A 20,407-nucleotide genomic window follows, 5' to 3' on the forward strand; every position below is an offset into this window, starting at 1 on the left:
AATATTCAAATAAAACAGAACATGCTGAAAATATGCAACAAGTCAACAACTGAATGAAGAAAGCACGGGTTTGCAATTTGAGTACACAACTCATGACAATAACTGTGAAGGGAGATGGTTTGGTCTCCTTGATGCTGCTACAATCAAACAGCATCATTGTGCAAAATTACACTTGAGTGGCTAGTTGAACAAAGTACTGCAGAGCTTCAAATGTAAAGGTACAATATGACAGTATGAGAGGTACCTAATTTAGAGAGGGACAGGAAATTGAAAAAATTAACTAAAGACTTCCTAACTCAGGGCAGGTTCCACACGTTCTGGTGAGCTTACGTCTATGCGGTGGTGTTACAAAACTTCATGCTGTTTTTTTTAACAGCAAGGGTCCATGGATAACAATCAAGAAACCAATATTAATTTTAAAAGTTCATTTAAAAATTGAGAGTACTTATATTTATATAATGCCTTAAAACAGATGTACTATTTCAAAATTTGCAAACAATACCAAATTGAGAAACTGCAGTAAAATACGAGAAGACAGTAAACTTAATGAATGATCTGTGTGTAAAAGAAAAATGACCTTTATTATAGACAAGTGAGATACAAACATAAAAACATACAGATTAGGAGCAGGAGTAGGCCATTTGGCCCGACAAGATTGATTCGCCATTCAATAGGATCATGATTGATCCTCTATCTCAATGTCTCCCCTTTCTCTCCATATGCTTTGACGCCTTTAATATCTAAAAAAATCAATCTTTCCTGAATATCCCAGTGACCCAGGTTTCTGTGATAGAGAATCCCACAGTTTGACCACCCTCTGAGTGAATAAATATTTCCTCATCTCAGTCCTGAATGGTTTACTCCATGTTCTGAGTCTGTGATACTTGGATTTAGACATCCAAAACAGGGGAAACCCTAGAGAATACAGGCCAGTCAAACCAATTGCACCACATATGACAGTCTTGCTATCCTCATTTTCAGACCAGTGAACCTTCATTGAACTCCGTCTATGGCAAATATATCTTCTTTTAGGTAGGGAGACCAAAACTGTATATAATACTCCAGGTGTGGTCTTACCAAGGCCTGTATTTGCAGTAAGACATCCCTGTTTCTGGAGCCCAACATACTATTTGTCTTCCTAATTGCTTGCTGCACCTGTCTGTTTACTTTCATTGATTGGTGTATAAGGACATCAAGATTGCTTTGGACATCCACATTTCCCAATACATCACCATTTGAATAACACGCTGCCTTTTTGCTTTTCACACCTAAGTGTATAATTTCACATTTCCACACATTAAACTGCATGTGCCAATGTGTTTTCCAGCACACAACTTATCCAGATCACCCTGAAGTCTCCTTCTCACTATCCCGCCTAGTTTTGTGTAATCAGCAAACTTGGAAATGTTGCAGTCAGTTCCCTCATCCAAGTAATTTATAAAAATCGTGAATAGTTAGGGTCCAAGCACTGACTCCTGCCTCATACATCTCGTGCCTGCCTGCCACCTGGGAAAAAGACACATTTATTTTCAGTCTGCTTCTGGTCTGTCAGCCAATTCTCAGGCAATGTGGCATAATTTGGTCAGAAGAACAAGGAGGCCATGTCCTTGGAAAACAAGTGTCTGATTTGGTGAGGAGAACAGAGAAATTGAGGCACTTCCAATTTCCCCTGCCCTCACTTTCACCTGGTCTACCTTTGACTCCTCCCTTCCCTTCCTTGACATCTGTTTCCATTTCTGGGGATAGACTGGACACTAATATCCACTATAAACCCACTGACTTCCACAGCTACCTGGACTATACACCCCTGCACCCTGCTTCCTGTAAAGACTCCATCCTATTCTCTCAGTTCCTCCATCTCCGTCGCATATGTTCTGATTCCAACTTTGACAAGGGAGCCTCCAAAATGTCCACATTCTTCCTCAACCGAGGATTCTCCAGCACCGTTGTCGATAGGGCCCTCAACTTGGTCTTACACATCTCTCGCACTTCTGCCCTCACCCCTTCTCTTCCCTCTCGCAACAGCAATAGGGCTCCCCTTGTCCTTACCTACCATCTCACCAGCATCCACATCCAGAAGATCATCAGGCACCATTTCCATCACCTCCAGCACATGTTCCCCTCCCATCCCTTGTCTGCCTTCCACAGGGACTGTTCCCTCCGGGATACCCTGGTCCACTCTTCTGTCACCCCAACATCCCCCCACAGTCCTATGGCACCTTCCCCTGCAACCGGCGAAGGTGTAACACCTGCCCATTTACCTCCTCCTTCCCCACTATCCAAGGGCCTGAACATACCTTCCAGGTGAAGCAATACTTCACCTGCACTTCCCAGAATCTAGTCTACTGCATTCGCTGCTCACAATGTGATCTCTGCTACATTAGGAAAACAAAGCGTAGCCTCGGTAACGATTTTGCAGAACGTCTGCGTTCTGCTCGCAAAAAAGACCCTGAGCTTCCAGTTGCCTGCCACTTTAATACACCACCCTGTTTCCTGGCCAACATCTCTGTCTCTGGCTTGCTGCAGTGTTGCAGCGAAGCTCAGTGCAAGCTGGAAGAACAACACCTCATTTTCCACTTGGGGACCCTGCAGCCTTCCGGACTCAATATTGAGTTCAATAATTTTAGGGCCTAAACTCTCCCATGTCCCAGCCCCCTACCCCACACACCAGGCCTTGTTATATCACATAGCTTGCCATTACACACTACAATTGTTAGTCACTAACAGTCCTCATTAACAGCTATTAACCCTACCAGCCAGATCATTATCAACTCCTTTGTCTATCCAACTACTCTTTCTCTCTTTGGGCTCTATCCTTTATCCCATCATTTACTCCTTACCCCACCCCCCCTATTTTCTGCATACAAATCAACGTTGTTTTTTTAGCTACCGTCAGTTCTGAGGAAGGGTGACTGGACCCAAAATGTTAACTTTGATTTTTTCATCACAGATGCTGCCAGACCTGCTGAGCTTTCCCAGCAACTTGTTTTTGTTCCTGATTTACAGCATCTGCAGTTCTTTTGGTTTTTATTTATTGTTGACCTTGCTCTTTGTACGTCTTCTCTACAGCCATGTTCTATTTCCGTAATGCATGGTATGATCTGCCTGTAACGCATGCAAAACAAAACTTTTCACTGTATCTATGTATATGTGACAGTAATAAATCAAATCGAAAAGAATAACACTAGAACTTGAGAGTTATGCCTATCCAAAACAAAACAAACTGAGTCTCTGTAAGAATATGAAAGCAGTCGACAGGGCAGATGTAACCAGGATGTTTCCAGGTGCCATAACAATGACAGTCATGAATCTTAGAGGAAATTTAACCAGAAAGTGAAATCAAGATTCTGCGGGTCTCTGTTCAAGGTCAATAGCTCGAATGAAGTGAAGGAGAAGCTAGAGAAGTGCATGAGGACGAAAGTAATAGGAGAATGCTACGAAATGATAAAGGTTGGAAGCAAGCTCCTCTGCAGCATCCATACCATCACGTTCTGAGGAAGGGTCACCGGACCCGAAACGTTGACTCTGATTTTTTTCTTCACAGATGCTTGCAGACCTGCTGAGCTTTTCCAGCAACTCCTGTTACTGTATCAGGTCGGGCTGAATAAGTTTGTTTTCGTATAAACTACATTTCCCAGGATGCAGCATCAACGGACGGACCAGGAGGTGGATTGGTGGTTCCAGGGTCACATGGGAAAGGGGCTTTTGCTCATTAATTGGTCTCGATGCGGGGTCTCTGATGCCAATCCAGTGGGAGGAGCCAATAGACGGCCCGCATATGCAGGGGCGGGGCTAACGGATCGGAGCCGCCACAAAAGGATCAGAGGCGGCCGTGCGCCCCTAAAAAAAAGTGAGGCGGAGGAGGGAGAATCTGGGAATCTTATCAACCAGAGCCAGCCCACCGAAACCGGGGAGAGGAGTGGGGGGGGACCCCGCCACTGAGATACAATCCCTGGGATCATGATGAAGTTTCGGTTCCGCCGGCCGGGCAACGACCCGCAGCGGGAGAAACTAAAACTGGAGCTTTTCGCCTTCAATAAGGTGGGTGAGGGGAGGCTAAGGGTCTGGGGGGTGGGGAGGATAAGGGCGGTAGGGGAAAGGGTATAGTGGAGGGTGGGGGCAGTAGGAGAAAGGGGGGTGGGTAGGGAGGAAGGAGGGAAGGTCAGAGGGGGAAGGAGTGTAGAGGAGGGGCTGGGAGGGGGTGTGGGTAACGGGGAGGTGAAACTATATTTTAGCCTTTAGGTTACAGAGCCGGTAATCCAGAGGTCTGAACTAGTGACCGAAAGATTTGTTCAAATCTCAGCATGACAGCCGGGGAATTTAAATTCTCTTAAATGATGCTAGTGCTGGCAATGATAGCCATAAAGCGAGTAATTGTTGTAACAAACTGATGTTGCTCACTTTAGGGGAGGAGCCTGCTATCAATTGTCATGTACAGGTGTAGGTACACTGTTAACTTGTTCCAGAAATGGTCTACCAAGCCACCTGCTTGTAATTCTGAAGACAGTTCATCATTACTACTTTTTCAAAGGCCATTAGCTATGGCCAGTAAATGCTGGCCTGGTCTCTGATGCCCACACGGTGCCAATGCAACTAATTCTTGCTAGCAGCCCTGAAAGAGTGGCTCATGTTCCTCTGCACCCATCTTCTGATTAATTTTGCCTTACAGGTATTTCAACTCAACCTTGGCTTTAACTTCAGTGCTTCCTTTTTTAAAAGTCCGGTTATTAATTTTGGTTATTGTGAGATGCCTGGTAAGGCTCCTTGCGTAAAGGAAAGGAGAGAACTGCAAAGGGATCATGTGTCCTGAGAAGTGGTTTTAGAGTGGCAGTGATTTATTGACCTTCACATTGCTTGACAAGCTTGATTGCTACATGCTTAATTTGTTTTGTGGCGGTACTTTATGTAATAAATATCTATATTAGTACACTTCGGTAATGTCCAACTTGAACTGTTTAGTAAATAAAATAATAAAGTCAGTTTTCATTTGAGCATTGAATGCTTGGGTGCCTCTAACAAAGTTCAGAATTGGAGCACTTGCTAAATGTGACCAGAAACTCTCTACTTTCCAAAACAGTGGCATTTCCTCACTGCATGGGCATTGGATGCCCCAAACTTTAGTGCACATTTGTCATGTAGCCCTGGACCTTTGAAAAAAGCCAGTTTGTGCAACATTTGGTTGAGGGCACCTCTTTGCACTGGAAAATCATTTTGGGCAAACCAACAAATATCTTTCACTGTGTTGCTGGTCTTCCAGGTGCAGAGGTTTATCTGTGAGCATTCCAGGGTACAGCCCGTAGAGCAGAAAACACTTCATCACTGTGCTGCTCAGGAGCAACCTCAACTATAACACTGCATTGCTGTCCAGACCTTCTATGCAAAGGCACATTCCAGAAGGGGTGCCATCTTGACGACAGTGTGCAGTGCTGCAAAGTCCAGATGTGTGTAAAAGTTGTGTAGGGTTGCACTTGGTGTTTGTGTACAGAAGGTTTTAGCACAGTTTAGACAGCATTTTATGTGCTGTTGCACTGTCTTCTCACGATCCCACTTCCAAATCATTCTTGTATATGTTGTCCTCACAGCAGACATACTTTGCAAGATGAGATAGCAAGAATTGTAGATGCTGGAGTCAGATAAGTGTGGAGCTGGAGGAACACAGCAGGCCAGGCAGCATCAGAGGAGCAGGAAAGTTCACATTTCTGGTCAGGACCCTTCTTCAGAAATAGGGGGAAGGAAACTGGAAAATAAATAGGAGAGGTGGGGCTGGTGAAGGTATGTGGGATGGTGATAAGTGAATGCAGGTAGGGAGTGGTGGGGATTGGTCAGTGGAATGGTTGGGTCAGATAGGTGGGAAATAAGATGGACAGGTTGTGTCACGTCAAGGAGGTGGGGATGAGGTCATGGGTGGGGAGATTTTAAAACTGGTAAATTACATATTTAGGTCATCGGGCTGTAGGTTCCTGAGGTGGAATATGAAGTGTTGTCCTCCAGTTTCAGGGTGTTAGTCATTGTGGCACTGGAGGAGGCCCAGGATGGTTGTGTTGCCCAGGGAGTGGGAGTGGGTGTTAACAGTTGGCAACTAGAATGTGATGTCGTTTGTTGAGTGCAGAAAGCGGATGCTCTATGAAACAGTCTCCAAGTCTCCGCTTGGCCTCACTGATGTAGAGGAGGCCACATTGGGAGCAGCGGATACAGTAGACCAAGTTGACATGTGCAGGTGAGCCCCTGTCGCATAAGAAAGGTTTGTTCAGGCCCTTGAATGGAGGTGAAGGGGTACGTGTAGAGGCAGGTGTAACACTTCCTGCAGATGCAGAGAAAGGTGCAGGCTGTGTGTTGGCATTAGTGGGGAGTATGAAGTGGATGAGAGCCGTGGGGAGAGCAGTCCCTATGAAAGGCAGATGGGGTGGGGAGGGAAATATCTCTTTGGTCGTGGGGTCAGATTGTAGGTGGCAGAAGTGGTGGAGAATGATATGCCGGATGTGGAGGTTGATGGGGTGCTGAGAGGATAAGGGGATTCTGTCTTATTTTTGTTGGAGCCATTAGGATGTGAGGGCAGGACTGTGGGTAACACAAGATGCGGTTGAGGTCATTGTTCTTCACTGGAGGAGGAAGTTACGGTCCTAACATCTAAGGAAATCACAATACTTTGCAAGATGTGTTTGCTCACCCCTGTGTTTTGAAAAATTGGCTACTTTTCATGCAGGAGCTGTGACAGTGATTCTCAGTTGGCCTGTTTAGCTGTTAAGCCATGGTGATGGGTTCAGACAGCTAGTTCAGGGTGCGATAGATTAAGGTCAGAAATCAAAGAAATAAATTGTATGAAAAATGATACAACATTGTAAGATTTGGGCTTTAAAGACCTAAATAGTTTGAAAAGAGCAAAACAAACTTTGGAGGCCTTGTAAAAGGCTGAGATGAAGAAGGCAAATGCGTTGACGTTGTCCTTCATCACAAACTAACCATCTTAAAAATGCTTTACAACCACAGAATGAAATGCTCCCCCGCGAGCAAACAGTATTGTTTAAACATGTTTAACCTTTTCCTTGTTGAAAGAAGACAGCTTACAAGTGAGCACAATACATTGACATTTTTACCGTTAAAATAAATATTAAAGATCATTGACTTTTCGATCTCTGTATTTCCCAGCTTCTGGCCCCTTGCACGTCCCTCATGGTAATTGTTCCATTATCTGTGACTCCAGATGATGGAGTCCTAAGCTTTCAACTTCCAATATTCAACACCTCTTTTTCTTTAAGGTAGTTCTTCCCACTTGCCATTCAAGCAATGTTTTTAAGTTATCTGTCCTAATGTTTCCTCAATGATTCAGTAGCAAAACTTGTTTAATGCTCCTCTGAAGCACCTTAGGGTGCTTAATTTCTAGCTTGTATCATAACATGAAGTATGCAGTTGCTATACAAATTATTGTAAGACATCTCTGTAATATTGAACAAATCATAAATACACTTTTCCTTCCTTGTAGACAGTGGAACACGGATTTCCAAATCAGCCAAGCTCCTTAGCCCATGATCCAAAGTTGCGGCTCATGGCCATTGCGACCAAATCAGGAGCTGTGAAAATGTATCCTTTTTTAAAATCAAAAATTACTTTTGATGTTGATCAGCATGAAGGTAAGCTTTAACACTTGTTGAAAAGCTTCATGAAGCAGCAGATATTTGTTGATTAGAAATGCAGTGAGCTTTATCGGCCAGGGTAACCACTTCACCGACTGGGAAGCATGTGTGGTGATCTGACTTGTTACGTGTCAACAGGCTTTTTCTTGTGGGAGTGACAGAATTTAGAATTTGGACTTAACTTTAAAGTATTTTTGTTGCCATTTCATTAGATTTACTAAAGATTAAAACACAGGAAAGTTAGTGCTTTCCCGAGATGGTATTGGAATTTGGTAACCAGGTTTTTTGAAAAGACACTTTAGTACTTTGCTCTTGTGTCATTGCATTTGAGAGCCCCTATTGTGTAGTCAGGCTCTTTGCTCATTGTGGTCAGTAACTTGCAGCAGTTAAAAGTTTTGTTGGATGCCTTTAAAGTATGTTTCTGCCTTCTCCAAAATATTGTTAAAGGGCAGATTAGGAGTGGGATGGATGAGTTTTAAGTTCAGTTATCCCAGTTATTAGATGATGACATGACTAGCTAATACAGCTTCCTGTGGGATTTGATCACTGCTTTCTTTTTTCAATGTGCACTGTTATTAGTGCAAACTTAAATCAGGCGAAGGTTATTCTGGATGTGCCAGAATGTTGTGATTTTGAAAGCACTTGGTGACTGGGGAGATGATTGCTTACAGATGGGATTCAGCCCTTGGCTTAAGGCAGTTCTTTACTTTCCATTTCCCATGGAAACAAGAGGTAGTGTGCACTCTCTGATGGCTGCTGGTAGTAAATGTGACCTGGAGAGAATCTTGAACATGTGGCCAGCAACACTTCGGTCAGTCATTGCCATAGTAACTAACCAAATCACAGTAAGGATAGAGAGAAGAATGCCAGCCGTGTTTAACATGGGAGATGAATTGCAAATATTAATGTTATCTGGGACAATCCGGCTTGCTGGTGAATTGAATGGATAGAAATGTTTCTGGGTGCTAATAGTAGAGTTTGCTGCATGTGCTATGCCTGTTCTCAGAGTATTGTGATTTAATGTGGTCACTGATTTTGCTTTTAAAGTGTTGACGATGCAATCAAATCGTAAACATCCTGTTAAGTAAATTAAAACTATTGCAGATGTCGGAGACAACTTGAATTTATTTCCTCCAATAATTTTTGTTTAATTTCATTATTGGCTTATTTTTAACTATTGATAAACCATTGAAGGAGAAGATTTGTACTCTGAAAGTGCAAAACTGCAGCACGTATGCAAAATCCACATCAGCATGTCAGTTTTGACAAATGTCCCTTCGAGTACAACCTGGCTGCAGATCAGAATACTCTCCTCAAGCAATCTAAGAGGAAGACCAGTTGAGTTGTAATGTTCAAGGAGATGTATTGGCATTTCTCTCTCATCACTGCACTGCTGAAGTCCTATTGTCAGCATTACTATGTATTTTAAATGGACCGTGAAACATGCAGTTTTCAGAGCAGCAAGCACAGTAACCTTAGTTGTGTCATGCATGACATCCAAAGAAGATGAACCTTCCAGCATCCACTCTTTGTTGATTGGTAAGACTGCGTTAATTGTTTACAATTAACGCATCACCTGGATAATAAATAACATGAAGCCCAAAAGCTTCGCATTAACTTGATCAAATAAATGAGAGATATGTCTGAGTGTGCAGCAGGAACAATTAGATAAGTCTCCCAGAAACTGATCTGAGATTTACTAGGAAGCTTAGCTTTGAATAACAAAGGCTCGAGACTATGATGGGAGGTTGCACAAATGTGATGAATGTTTGTCTACTTCTACCCCATATAATTTGGAAGTCCTTTTACTACGTTATACAGATGTAGTTGATTGAAGTTGATTCATGGATTGTGAAATGTAAAAGTTATTGGTTTTCAAAATTTTAGAATATGGATTCAAGACTGTCTGAATTAATGTTGGTCTCCCCGCAATAAGAATGTAGCTTGGATCCTGTTTGTCCATCTGGTAACTTTGATACCATGACAGTTACATGCTTGTCAACCTGATTTCTCCAAATTCTAACTGCCATTATATATTCATAATGTGCAAGATTTATCCTAACATAACTGGTGTGGCAACATAGTGGTTTTGTTGCAGGAGTTAAACAACAACTGCCATGGCAGAAGTTTAAAAATCAGTTAACTTCAAATATCTTCAATGAAATCAGTAGTGGTGGCCATGAAACCTCTAGATTACCATTCCGCATGTCCTTTATTTTGGGAAGGAAGCCTCCAATCTTCCCTCAGTTTGACACACGTGCAATTTAACCTCACCAGCAATATGGTTGACACTTGATGCTTTCTGATGTTGCTGAACAAACCACTCGGTTTGTTTACCCTGAGCTTGGGAGAGCTTAATAGTGCCTCAGTTGCAAAATGGAAGTGACATTTAATTCTAGCACCCGTTGCTCTGGTTAGATCAGCTCTTCCCTGACTGAAGAGCTTTTAAATGCAGAATGCCTGAGGGGAAAATTACTTGGCTTTGGATAGTTTAGGAATGGCATTACTGATCAATGAGCTGTCCAAAGAGGAGTCCCATTGTTAATAGGAAGCTTGTGTCTGAGTATTGTATTGCATCGCATTAGGGTATGACTCAGAAGTTCAGTGCAACACACTGGCTCTGTCTTGTTGGACAAAGGATGTACTAAGCAGCCTTTTTAACAAGTTTGCAGTCTTTCTGTTTTGTCATGGCCTTCAATCTTTTGCCTGTTTCTGACCTTGGTGATATTGATTTGTTAGCTTTTTTGTTTTGTGACACTTGGTTTCTTGGAACCCAGTCCCACCACCCACCACCCCCCCACCCCCCAGCCTCAGATACTTTGCACTAATTTCTGAAATAACTCCACACAGCCAGTATCCCACCACCAAGGCTCACTTTATTTACACGGAGAGTTCTTGACACTGATACGGCTTCCTCTGGACCAACTGAGTGAACAGAACCTCTGTCGCTCCTGTTGATATCGCAGTCAGGCCTCCCTGATTAGGGCCGTTAATCTGGTCCAATCAGGAAACTTGTATTCTGAAGTCTACCTGTCTAACCCCATTACAATCACTATACTTTCCATGACTACAGTATTAAGAAATAGTACTCTGATCAACAGGAAAGTGTCCTCTGGTAACATAAGTGAAGTTTGAGGGGAAAAGTCTCTTCCCTAAAGACCAGGGACAATCCACAGGGAGCTAATGGAAATTTAGCAGTGTTTCATTTTATTCTAAAATCAAAGAACTGTAGATCCTGGAAACTTGAAACAAAAACAGTGCTGAAGAAACTCAGTTGGTCAAACAGCATCTGCAGAGGGGGAAAAAAATGATGTTTTGAGTCCAATGAATTAAGGTTTTGAAGTCGGTCACTGGATACAAAACGTTACTTGACTTTTCCCTCCACAGATGCTCCCAGACCTGTTGAGTTTTGACTGCACTTAATTTCCATCAATTCTGTTTCATGTGCCACAAGGTTTGGTGCTGGGTCCACTGCTTTTTATCATCTAGATAAATGATTTGGATATGAATAAGAGGTACAGTTCATAAGTTTAAGGAAAGGGATCTGGGCCAAATGCTGGGAGATGAGACCAGACCAGTTTAGGATATCCGATCATTGCAGACGAGTAGGACTGACAGCTCTGGTTCCATGCTGTATAATTATACTGCTGATTCTTACCTGCCTTTATGCTGTATTTCACAGGTCACATGTACATGATCAATGTGTATTTCTTCCTCTGGCTCACTCTTTATATCCTCTCGTGCATTCTTGCCCCCAAATATCTGAGGTGGATTTTCATCTAGATTGCCAACCAGGTCTCATTATTGCACCTTCTGTTGGGTACCCTGGTTGGAATTTTCTATATTGTTTGTAAGTAGAAGTGTGGTTTCTATATACATGTAGCCACTTTTGCTTTTCCTTTGCTTTCCTGTAGGTTGCAAGACTTCAAGACTTACAAGATACTGAGACTTTTGTTATTCAATAAGTGGTTAACCGAATTCACTCGGAGCTCGACTTCTACTGTTAGCAGGATTAATATTCAGCAAAGTGCATGTTCTTTTATGTAAACGTTTTCTTAGGGAGTTAGACCGCCTTCGTGTGATAATTACCTTGCCAGTTGTAGGACTTCATCAGCTTTTCATTTGTAAGTGACCTGATTTTTGTTTCCAGGACTAGTCAAAGCAGGTGCCAGAACACAATTGTCATGTCTCTTGTCCATTTGATCTCATGGACATGCTTATAACTTTAGTGGGTGAGTGGTTGAAAGTGATAAATGTTGTTGAGTGCTGAAGCATGATGCTTCAGGCACAGCCACTAGAAGCCTGATTGTGAGGCCTGTGTTCTAACTTCAGTGTTGTCGAAGCATTATCCAAAGCTTGATAGGCTTAAATTAGATCCTAAGCCCTGGACATGCTGCAATGCTGAATCGGGATGGATGACTAAATGCTTGCCCTATAGAGTTTTTGTTTTAAGTGTCTTAAATGATGAGCAAGTAGGATAGAGGTGTAGAGATTTTGGGAAAGAATCCCAGAGCTTGGGTCCAAGGCACCTGCAGGTGTGGCTTCTAGTGGTGGGATAATTCCTAAATATTAGATGCGCAAGAGACTGAAGTTCAAGGAGTGTGAAATAGAAGAATGACTGAATACAAGGGATTTGAGAATTGAGAATGAGAGAATTAAGAATGTTACAATTGTCGCATGTGCTCTTGGGAGCTAAAGTAACTCAGCAAGCTTGCTGGATGATGGATGAACTGGGCTTGGTCCAAGTTGTCATGGGCAGAAGACTTTTGGCTGACCGAAATTTGAAAGCCTGGGAGGTTGCTCAGGAATGCATTGCAATAGTCATGTTTAACAGTAATGATATGGAAAATTGTTTTCAGCTAGAGATGAACTGGAAGTGGGGAGAACTTGGGTAATACCAAAGTGGAAATGAAGGCATCCATATGTTTGGAAACTGGTTTGATCAAATATGACACCAATTGCAAATGGTCTGGTTCAGGGTCAGACAGTTGACGGATGAAGTTGGTGTCCAGGAACCGAGTTTAGGTCTGAAGAAAAAGCTCTCCTCTTCCCATAGTTCAGTTGGAGGAGTCCACATTCTTGACCTTTGACATTTTTTCTGATGCTGATGTGTTTTAGTTATCTCCCTGGACAGCAGTCTTCTACAATGAACTGCAGTTTTGTTATCTTGTTTAATATTCTGAACAAAGTGTTCTGTTCTAAAATAGAATTCTCCAAATCTATCCAGAGTGGGTTTGCATTGAGCCAATTGCATTCTCTTCATTCTTGTTAAACTGATTGAAATTAACATGTGGAAAGGTGACTTAAACAGATGAACGCAGTGCAAAGAAATGCCTAACCAATGCCTCTGGACATTTCAGTCCCTGAATACAAATTAACGCAGTTTTTATTTGCATGTTGCAGTGCTGTGGTGACAGCATGAATATGCAGAGGCAGATGCTGCTGCCTTTTTGTATATACTGGAGGGAATGCCATAGTTTGGACCGTTCCAGAGTATGGTTCAAAAAGCAACTTTTTCTTTCTTCTTCCATCCCCCGCCCCCCCAAGCTGGAAGAGTTCCTCGGTGTTCTTTCTAGGATTTGGGACAGAGTGGGACTGTTAATGGTGAGCAGATTCACTTTTGGTTCAGTTGAATGTAAGGAGGAGGATGTCAGTTCATAGCATTGCATTGCAGGTTTGACGTTGTCCTTGTTTTTAAACTCGTTTTCAGTCTGTCTTTGGATGATAAACACAAGTCAGATTCTTTCAGCATTTGTGCCTTTTGGTATAGCAGGTATTTTTAGCCTTAAATTTCTAAATAAGGTGCAAAGTGGACTAACTCATGAATTTGTGCTACTGAGGAAATTTGGAGTGGAGCATATTGCTCTAATTGGTTAAATCAGTAGAAGAATATCTGGCAACCACCTAGAAACCAATATCCACTTCAAGCCCACCGACTCCCACAGCTACCTAGAATACACCTCCTCCCACCCACCTTCCTGCAAAAATGCCATCCCCTATTCTCAATTCCTTTGCCTCCGCCGCATCTGCTTCCAGGATGAGGCATTCCACTCCCGTACATCTCAGATGTCCTTGTTTTTCAAGGACTGCAACGTTCCACCCCAGTGGTCGAGAACGCCCTTGACCGTGTCTCCTGCATTTCCCGCAACTCCTCCCTCACGCCCCCTCCCCGCAATAATAACCAAAAAAGAATCCCCCTCGTCCTCACATACCACCTCACCAACCTCTGGATCCAACGCATCATCCTCCAACACTTCCGCCATCTGCAATCCAACCCCACCACCAAAGACATTTTTCCCTCCCCACCCTTATCTGCTTTCCGGAGGGATCACTCTCTCCATGACTCCCTTGTCCGCTTCACACTCCCCTCCAGCCCCACCACACCCGGCTTTTCCCTGCAACCGCAGGAAGTGCTACACCTGCCCCTACACCTCCCCCCTCACCCCCAACCCAGGCCCCAAGAAGACTTTCCACATCAAGCAGAAGTTCACCTGCACATCTGCTAATGTGGTATACTGCATCCGCTGTTCCCATTGTGGCCTCCTCTGCATGGGCGAAACCAAGCGGAGGCTTGGGGACCGCTTTGCAGAACACCTACGCTCGGTTCGCACTAAACAACTCTCCCTCCCATTCCTCAGACGACATGTCCATCCTGGGCCTCCTGCAGTGCCACAACGATGCCACCTGAAGGTTGCAGGAACAGCAACTCATATTCTGCTTGGGAGCCCTGCAGCCCAATGGTATCAATGTGGATTTCACAAGCTTCAAAATCTCCCCTCCCCCTACCGCATCCCAAAACCAGACCAGCTCGTCCCTGCTTACCTCCCACCTCAAGCCCCACCCCCATCTCCTACCTACTAACCTCATCCCACCCCCTTGACCTGTCCGTCCTCCCCAGACTGACCTGTCGCCTCCCTACCTCCCCACCTACACCCGCCTCTACTAGCTCCATCTCTGTCTCCTCTCCATCGATCTTCTCCTCTGTCCATCTTCTATCCGCCTCCCCCCCTCCCTATTTATTTCAGAACCCCCTTCCCCTCCCCCATTTCTGAAGAAGGGTCTAGGCCCGAAACGTCAGCTTTACTGCTCCTATGATGCTGCTTGGCCTGCTGTGTTCATCCAGCTCTGCACCTTGTTATCTCAGATTCTCCAGCATCTGCAGTTCCTACTATCCCAGAAGAATAGCTTTGCCTTTTTAGTAAAAAGCAAATGTGAAAGAGACCTCTCAGCAGAACCATTTTACAAAAAGGCACCTTTTGAAGCAGTCTCCATGGTTTCTTATAAGAAATCTGACTGAGAATGGTGTTTTTGACCATATGCTGCAGAGGGCTTATTGGGACTAGCTGAGTTTAACCAACTTGCACAGTAAGTGTTTTAGGCTTGTTGGTGAGGCATATGGGTATGAGCAAACTGTCTGTACTGATGCTTTGGAGTTTGGTAGCAGAGGCACACTGATACTGTATGAACAATGGATTCTTGTGCAGCACAGAAACTACAAAGTTAAATTATGTCCCCTCTTCCAATTAAAATCAAGTAACGTGGCCTAAAGATAATATTGCCTGTTGCAGCTGTTCACCGTAGCTACTTATTGATTTGATGCTTCATATCTGTTGTCCAGGCCTCTTTGTTTTGGTAATCACGTGGGATGTGGGTGTCACTGGCTGACTGGGCTAGCATTTGTTGCCTGTCACTAGATGCTATTGTGAAGGTGATGGTGAACTGCCTCCTTGAACTGCTGCAGTTAATGTGCTGTAGATTGACTCTCAATGCCCTTCAGGAGGGAATTCCAGGATTTGACCCGGCAACATTTCTAAGTCAGGATGGTGAGTGGCTTGGAGGGGAACTTGCAGGTGATGGTGTTCCGATGTAGTTGCTGCCTTCTCCTCTTTAGATGGAGGTGGCCATAGGTTTGGAAGGTGCTGTTAAATGATCTTTGAATTTCTGCAGTGCATCTTGCAGATGGTAAACTGTTACAGGGCATCGGTGGTGAAGGGGGTAGATGCTTGGCACCACATCCACAATCAAATGGGCTGCTTTGTCCTGAATGGTGTCAAGCTTCTTTGTTGGAGCTGCTGCCATCCAGGCCAATGGAGAGTATTCCATCACACTCCTGACTTCTGCCTTGCAGTCCAGATTTGAGAGATTTGCTGCAGTACTTGTAGCCACTGTATATTTGTATGGCAAATGCAGGCCTGTTTCTGGTCAACGGTAACCCCTAGGATGTTGAAAGTGGATGATGAAATCATAGTAATATCACTGAATTTCAAGGGATAATGGTTGGGTTGTTTCTTAGTGGAGGTGGTCATTAGCTGGCATTTGAATGGTGCAAGTGTTACATGCCATTTCTCAGCTCAGTTCCCAATTGGAATTGTTGCTGTTTTTGCTATTTGTGGAATTGTACTTTATCATCCTAAAGTGACTGAAGTTTGAGTTCTAGACTGTTCCATAATTTGATGTTATTCCTTTTTGTCTTTGTAATATGTTGTTGTACAGTCAATTTCCTGAGTTGTCAGGATACTTCAATCCAGTCGATCATTGAGCAGCATCATCCAGCCACTTCCAGCTTGTCATTGACTTCCTGTTGAACAATCCTCATAGATTGGAAAGGAGCAAATATTATCCCATGTGAGAAGCAGAGGCTGAAGCATATATAGGGACTTTAAGGAGGTATTTGAGAGAGTGCAGCATAGTAGGTTGTTGCATAAGGTGATAGTTTAAGATTAGGGGGGGTAAGAGAGCATGGATTGAGGATTGGTTAATAGACAGGAACAAATGGGTCACTTTCAGTTGTCAAGATGTAACTGGTGCTGCAAAGATCTGGGCTGAGATCCCTGACTCCCAATCTGTATTGTTTTAGATGAGTGGCTAGAGTGGAATTGTCCCAGTTTGCTGAGAAAGTAAGCTGTGAGGAGGATACAGAGGCTGCAAACACAAATAATCTGGATTAATGTATGAGCAAGAATGGTGATTTTTTTTTTTAAATAAAGTGGAAAGAATGAACTACTTGCTTTGTAAAAATATTTTCAGTCATAAGCCAATGAATTCTATTCAGATGGATTTGTATATAAATCATAAAGTTAACATGCAGGAAATGAGGAAGGTAAAGTAAATTGGATAATAGAAGGATTTTCTACATCTGAGAGGTGTAGGAGAGGTTCTGCATTTGGGAACCTAGGGACAGAAGATGCTTTTTTTGGGGTTGGCCTGTAAGGATAAGTGTCATCAAGCAAATACAAAAAATACTGCAGCAAGCTCTCGAGAGCATCACAATTGTAGTAAAGAACAATAATTATGTAGTTTCAGTAAAAGGATGTAAGTTGCTCATTAGAATGTTGCTTACCAGTAAAGAATTCTGTTTCCTTTGGTGTGCTGACCAGCATAGCATCTTTCCGTGCTTTTGCTGCCATTGAACTGGGAAATATTTGGTGTCTGGGAAGTTGGATGATGGAATTCACAGATGGCAGTAACTACATCAGGTGTGGACTGTGCTTGATAGACATGTTATTATAAAAATGACTAAGTGGGGCAAATCAATGGATTTAAATAAGTAGTGTACCTGTTGGCTATGACCAACTAATTTTCTTAGTGATAAGCTCTGTTGTTATCTGTTATAGTCTTCTCAAACCTAGCTGTGTTTATAGATGTTGCATACAATCTTGTCTATCAATGCAGTCCTCTATTCCCATCTCCCCTGTGCTTATTTCCCCCTTAGTGCAACTATGCAAGTCACCTCAACGTCTCCTTAAAGAAGCAAGATTACCTTAGAAACATAGAATCCCTACAGTGTAGATAGAGGCCATGTAGCTTGTCAAGTCTCACCAACCTTCTGACCATCCCAGACCACCACCTCTCTCTCTTTCCCCCCCCCCCCCCCCCAATATATTCCCATAACCCCACATTTGCCATAGCTACATATCTACCCCACCTAGTCTGCACAACCCTGGACTCTATAGAGCAAGTTAGAATGGCCAACCCATCTACCCTCTACCTCTTTTGGATTGTGGGAAGAAACTAGAGCACTTGTAGGAAACCAGTGCAGACCTGGGCAACATGCAAACTCCATAGTCAGATAAGGCTGGAATCAAACCTGGGTCCTTGACACAGTAAGGCAGCAATGCTAATCACTGAGCCATTGCTGCATCTTCAGTCCTTTCTCCACTGAGTTTGAGGTTTTTCTTGAATTGCATATTGGATTAATTGCCAATCATCTTATAGGCTCTTTCTGATCTCCCTGCTGATGGAAGCTTTTAATCTGCTGAGTTGCCTGATTTGTAGGGACATTGAGTTGGGAGCAGGGGTCTAAAATCATTCAAGCCACTTGATTGGCACTGCATCTGCTCCTTCCATCACTGACCCTCGGCAGCAGCAGTGTATACTGTATACAAGATGCACTGCAGAAATTCACCAAAGATCCTCAGACAGCACCTTCCAAACCCATGATTACTTCCATCCAGAAGGGCAAGAATAGCAGCTATGTGGGAATACCACCACCTGCAAGTTGCCCTCCAAGCTACTCACCATCCCGACTTGAAAAGATAGCACCATTCCTTCACTGTTGCTAGGTCACTGCCCTTGAGTTCTCTCTCCAATGGCATTGTGGTTCAACCACATCGGGTGAACTACAGCTATTCAAGATGGCAGCTTGCCACCTCCACCTTTGAGGGCAACCAGGGATGGGGAATATTTTGGAGACAAAAAAACTGTAGTGTTCGAATCCAAGGTAGACAGACAGGAGGTTGGAAGAACACAGCAGGCCTGGCAGCATCTGGAGGAAAGGAGCAGTCAATGTTTCAGGTATTACCCTTCTTCAGGACTGATGAAACATTGACTGCTCCTTTCCTCCAGATGCTGCCTGGCCTGCTGTGCTCTTCTAGCCTCCTGCTTGTCTACCATGGGGAATTACTGCCGGCCAGCTAACGATGCCTATAATCCCACAAAAATGATTTTTAAAAAAGTGAACCTTCTATCAATTGCCGTTAATGCAATGACTTCCTCAGATTAGAAGACCAAAATTGTATGCAGTACTCTGGATGTGGTCTTGTTAATAGCCCAAGCAGTACAGTTGGCATAAAATCTCTCCTCTTTTTTAATATGTTTAACTTTATAATGTATTTGTACTACAGGGTCATTGCAGTAGGTAGTGGATTACTTGGTGCATAACAGTGAACAATCAAGGTTGATGGAGGGAACTTGTGTCTAGCATTGTTTTTCTCTGGTGGTATGTTCATTGAATGATGCTGTTTATTTTCCCCTCTAGCATCTTACCAACAGAACTCAAGCTTAAGTGGCAAAGCTCTGCAGGTGCTACAAATCTGAAATAAAAATAGAAAAACCTGGAAATACTAGGAAGCTCTCATCTGTAGAGGGAGAAATGTTAACCATTCAGGTTGTTTACCTTTTTGATCAGAACTGCAGCGTCAATGACCTGATGCATTAACCTTCTGCTTTTCACTAAATCATAGAATATACAGTACAGAAAGGGTCCTTCAGCCCACTGTCTGTATCACCAAAACTACACTAAATCTATACAAATCCCACTTGCCAACACATGGCCCATTGCCTTGAATGTTAAGACACTTCAAGTGCACATCCAAGTACTTTTTGAAGGTTTGAGGTTGTCCCCCAACTTGCTTCTAAATCTCCTGCATTTAACCTTAAAATTATGCTCTCATCTTTTTGATTCTTCAACAAAGGGGCATAGAAAGTAGCTGTTCACTTTGCCCATGCTCCTCCTCCTATTATACACCTCAACGGGTTCACCCTCAACCCTCTGTCTTCTCTGTTCTAAAGAAAAAAAGCTCAGCTTATCCATCCTCTCTCTTCATAGCTAATTTGTTCCTTCACAGGCAACATCCTGGTGAATCTCCTCTGCACCCCTTCTGGTGCAACCTCATCCTTCCCATCATGCAGTGACCAGAACTGTACACAGTACTCTAGCTATGGCATAACCAAAGTTCTGTACAGCTGCAAAATAACTTCCCTGCTCTTATAATCTATGCTTCAACTGTTAAAGACAAGTGTCCTGTATGCTTTCTTAGCTACCCTAATTAAGCTGCCCAGCTACCTTAAGGGATTTGTGTGCATTCTCCCCAATGTCCCTCTCTTCCTGAGTTTCCTGCTTGGTCACTTCCTCAAAATTTAACCTGATTTGTTGGGCATGACCTGGTTTGATGGTATTAGGTAAGAACTTTCAAAAGCTGATTGGGAGAGGCTATTTGCAGGTAAAGGGGTGGTTGGAAAGTGTGAGGCCTTCAAAAATGATAACTAGAGTACAGAGGCAGTCTATTCTCCTTGTGAAGGACAAGGCTGGTACGTGTAGGGAATGCTGGATGAACAGACAAATTGAAGTACTGGTCAAGAAAAAGGCATGTGGCAGGTATTCTTGGCTGGGATCAAGTGAATTCCTCAGTACAAGGGTAGAAGGAGTACACTCAAGGGAAATCAGGAGGGCAAAAAGGGGACATGAGATAGCCTTGGCAAATACGTTTAAGGAGAACCCAAAGAGTCTACAAATGCATTAAGAGGAGAAGAGTTAACTTGGGAGAGAATAGGGCCCCTTAAAGATCATCAAGACCATCTGTGGACACATAGGAAACGAGAGATACTAAATGTGTATTTTGCGTCAGTATTTACCATGGAGGAGGATAAGGAAGCTAGAGAAATTGAACAAATAAATAGCAATATATTCGTATCAGAGATAGTAGGAACTGCAGATGCTGGAGAATCCGAGACAACAAGGTGCAAGGCTGGATGAACACAGCAGGCCAAGCAGCATC

The 20,407-nt window shown here is 43.4% G+C and overlaps 1 protein-coding gene across 2 annotated transcripts in view; it reads left to right on the forward strand.

The window, feature by feature from the left end:
* Positions 1-3,758: 3,758 nt before the first annotated feature.
* Positions 3,759-20,407, forward strand: part of llgl1 (LLGL scribble cell polarity complex component 1) — a 105,103-nt gene continuing 88,454 nt past the window's right edge. Inside the window, exons 1-2 of one of the 2 annotated variants that reach the window (XM_048609305.1) lie at positions 3,759-4,041; positions 7,481-7,578. In XM_048609305.1, the coding sequence (XP_048465262.1) occupies positions 3,961-4,041; positions 7,481-7,578 (179 nt within the window). In that variant the 5' untranslated portion in view covers positions 3,759-3,960. The remainder of the gene's footprint in view (positions 4,042-7,480; positions 7,579-20,407) is intronic. The other variant, XM_048609304.1, reaches the window with a different exon arrangement.

This window comes from Rhincodon typus, chromosome 21 (assembly GCF_021869965.1).
Source record: "Rhincodon typus isolate 14 chromosome 21, sRhiTyp1.1, whole genome shotgun sequence".
Classification (NCBI taxonomy): domain Eukaryota; kingdom Metazoa; phylum Chordata; class Chondrichthyes; order Orectolobiformes; family Rhincodontidae; genus Rhincodon; species Rhincodon typus.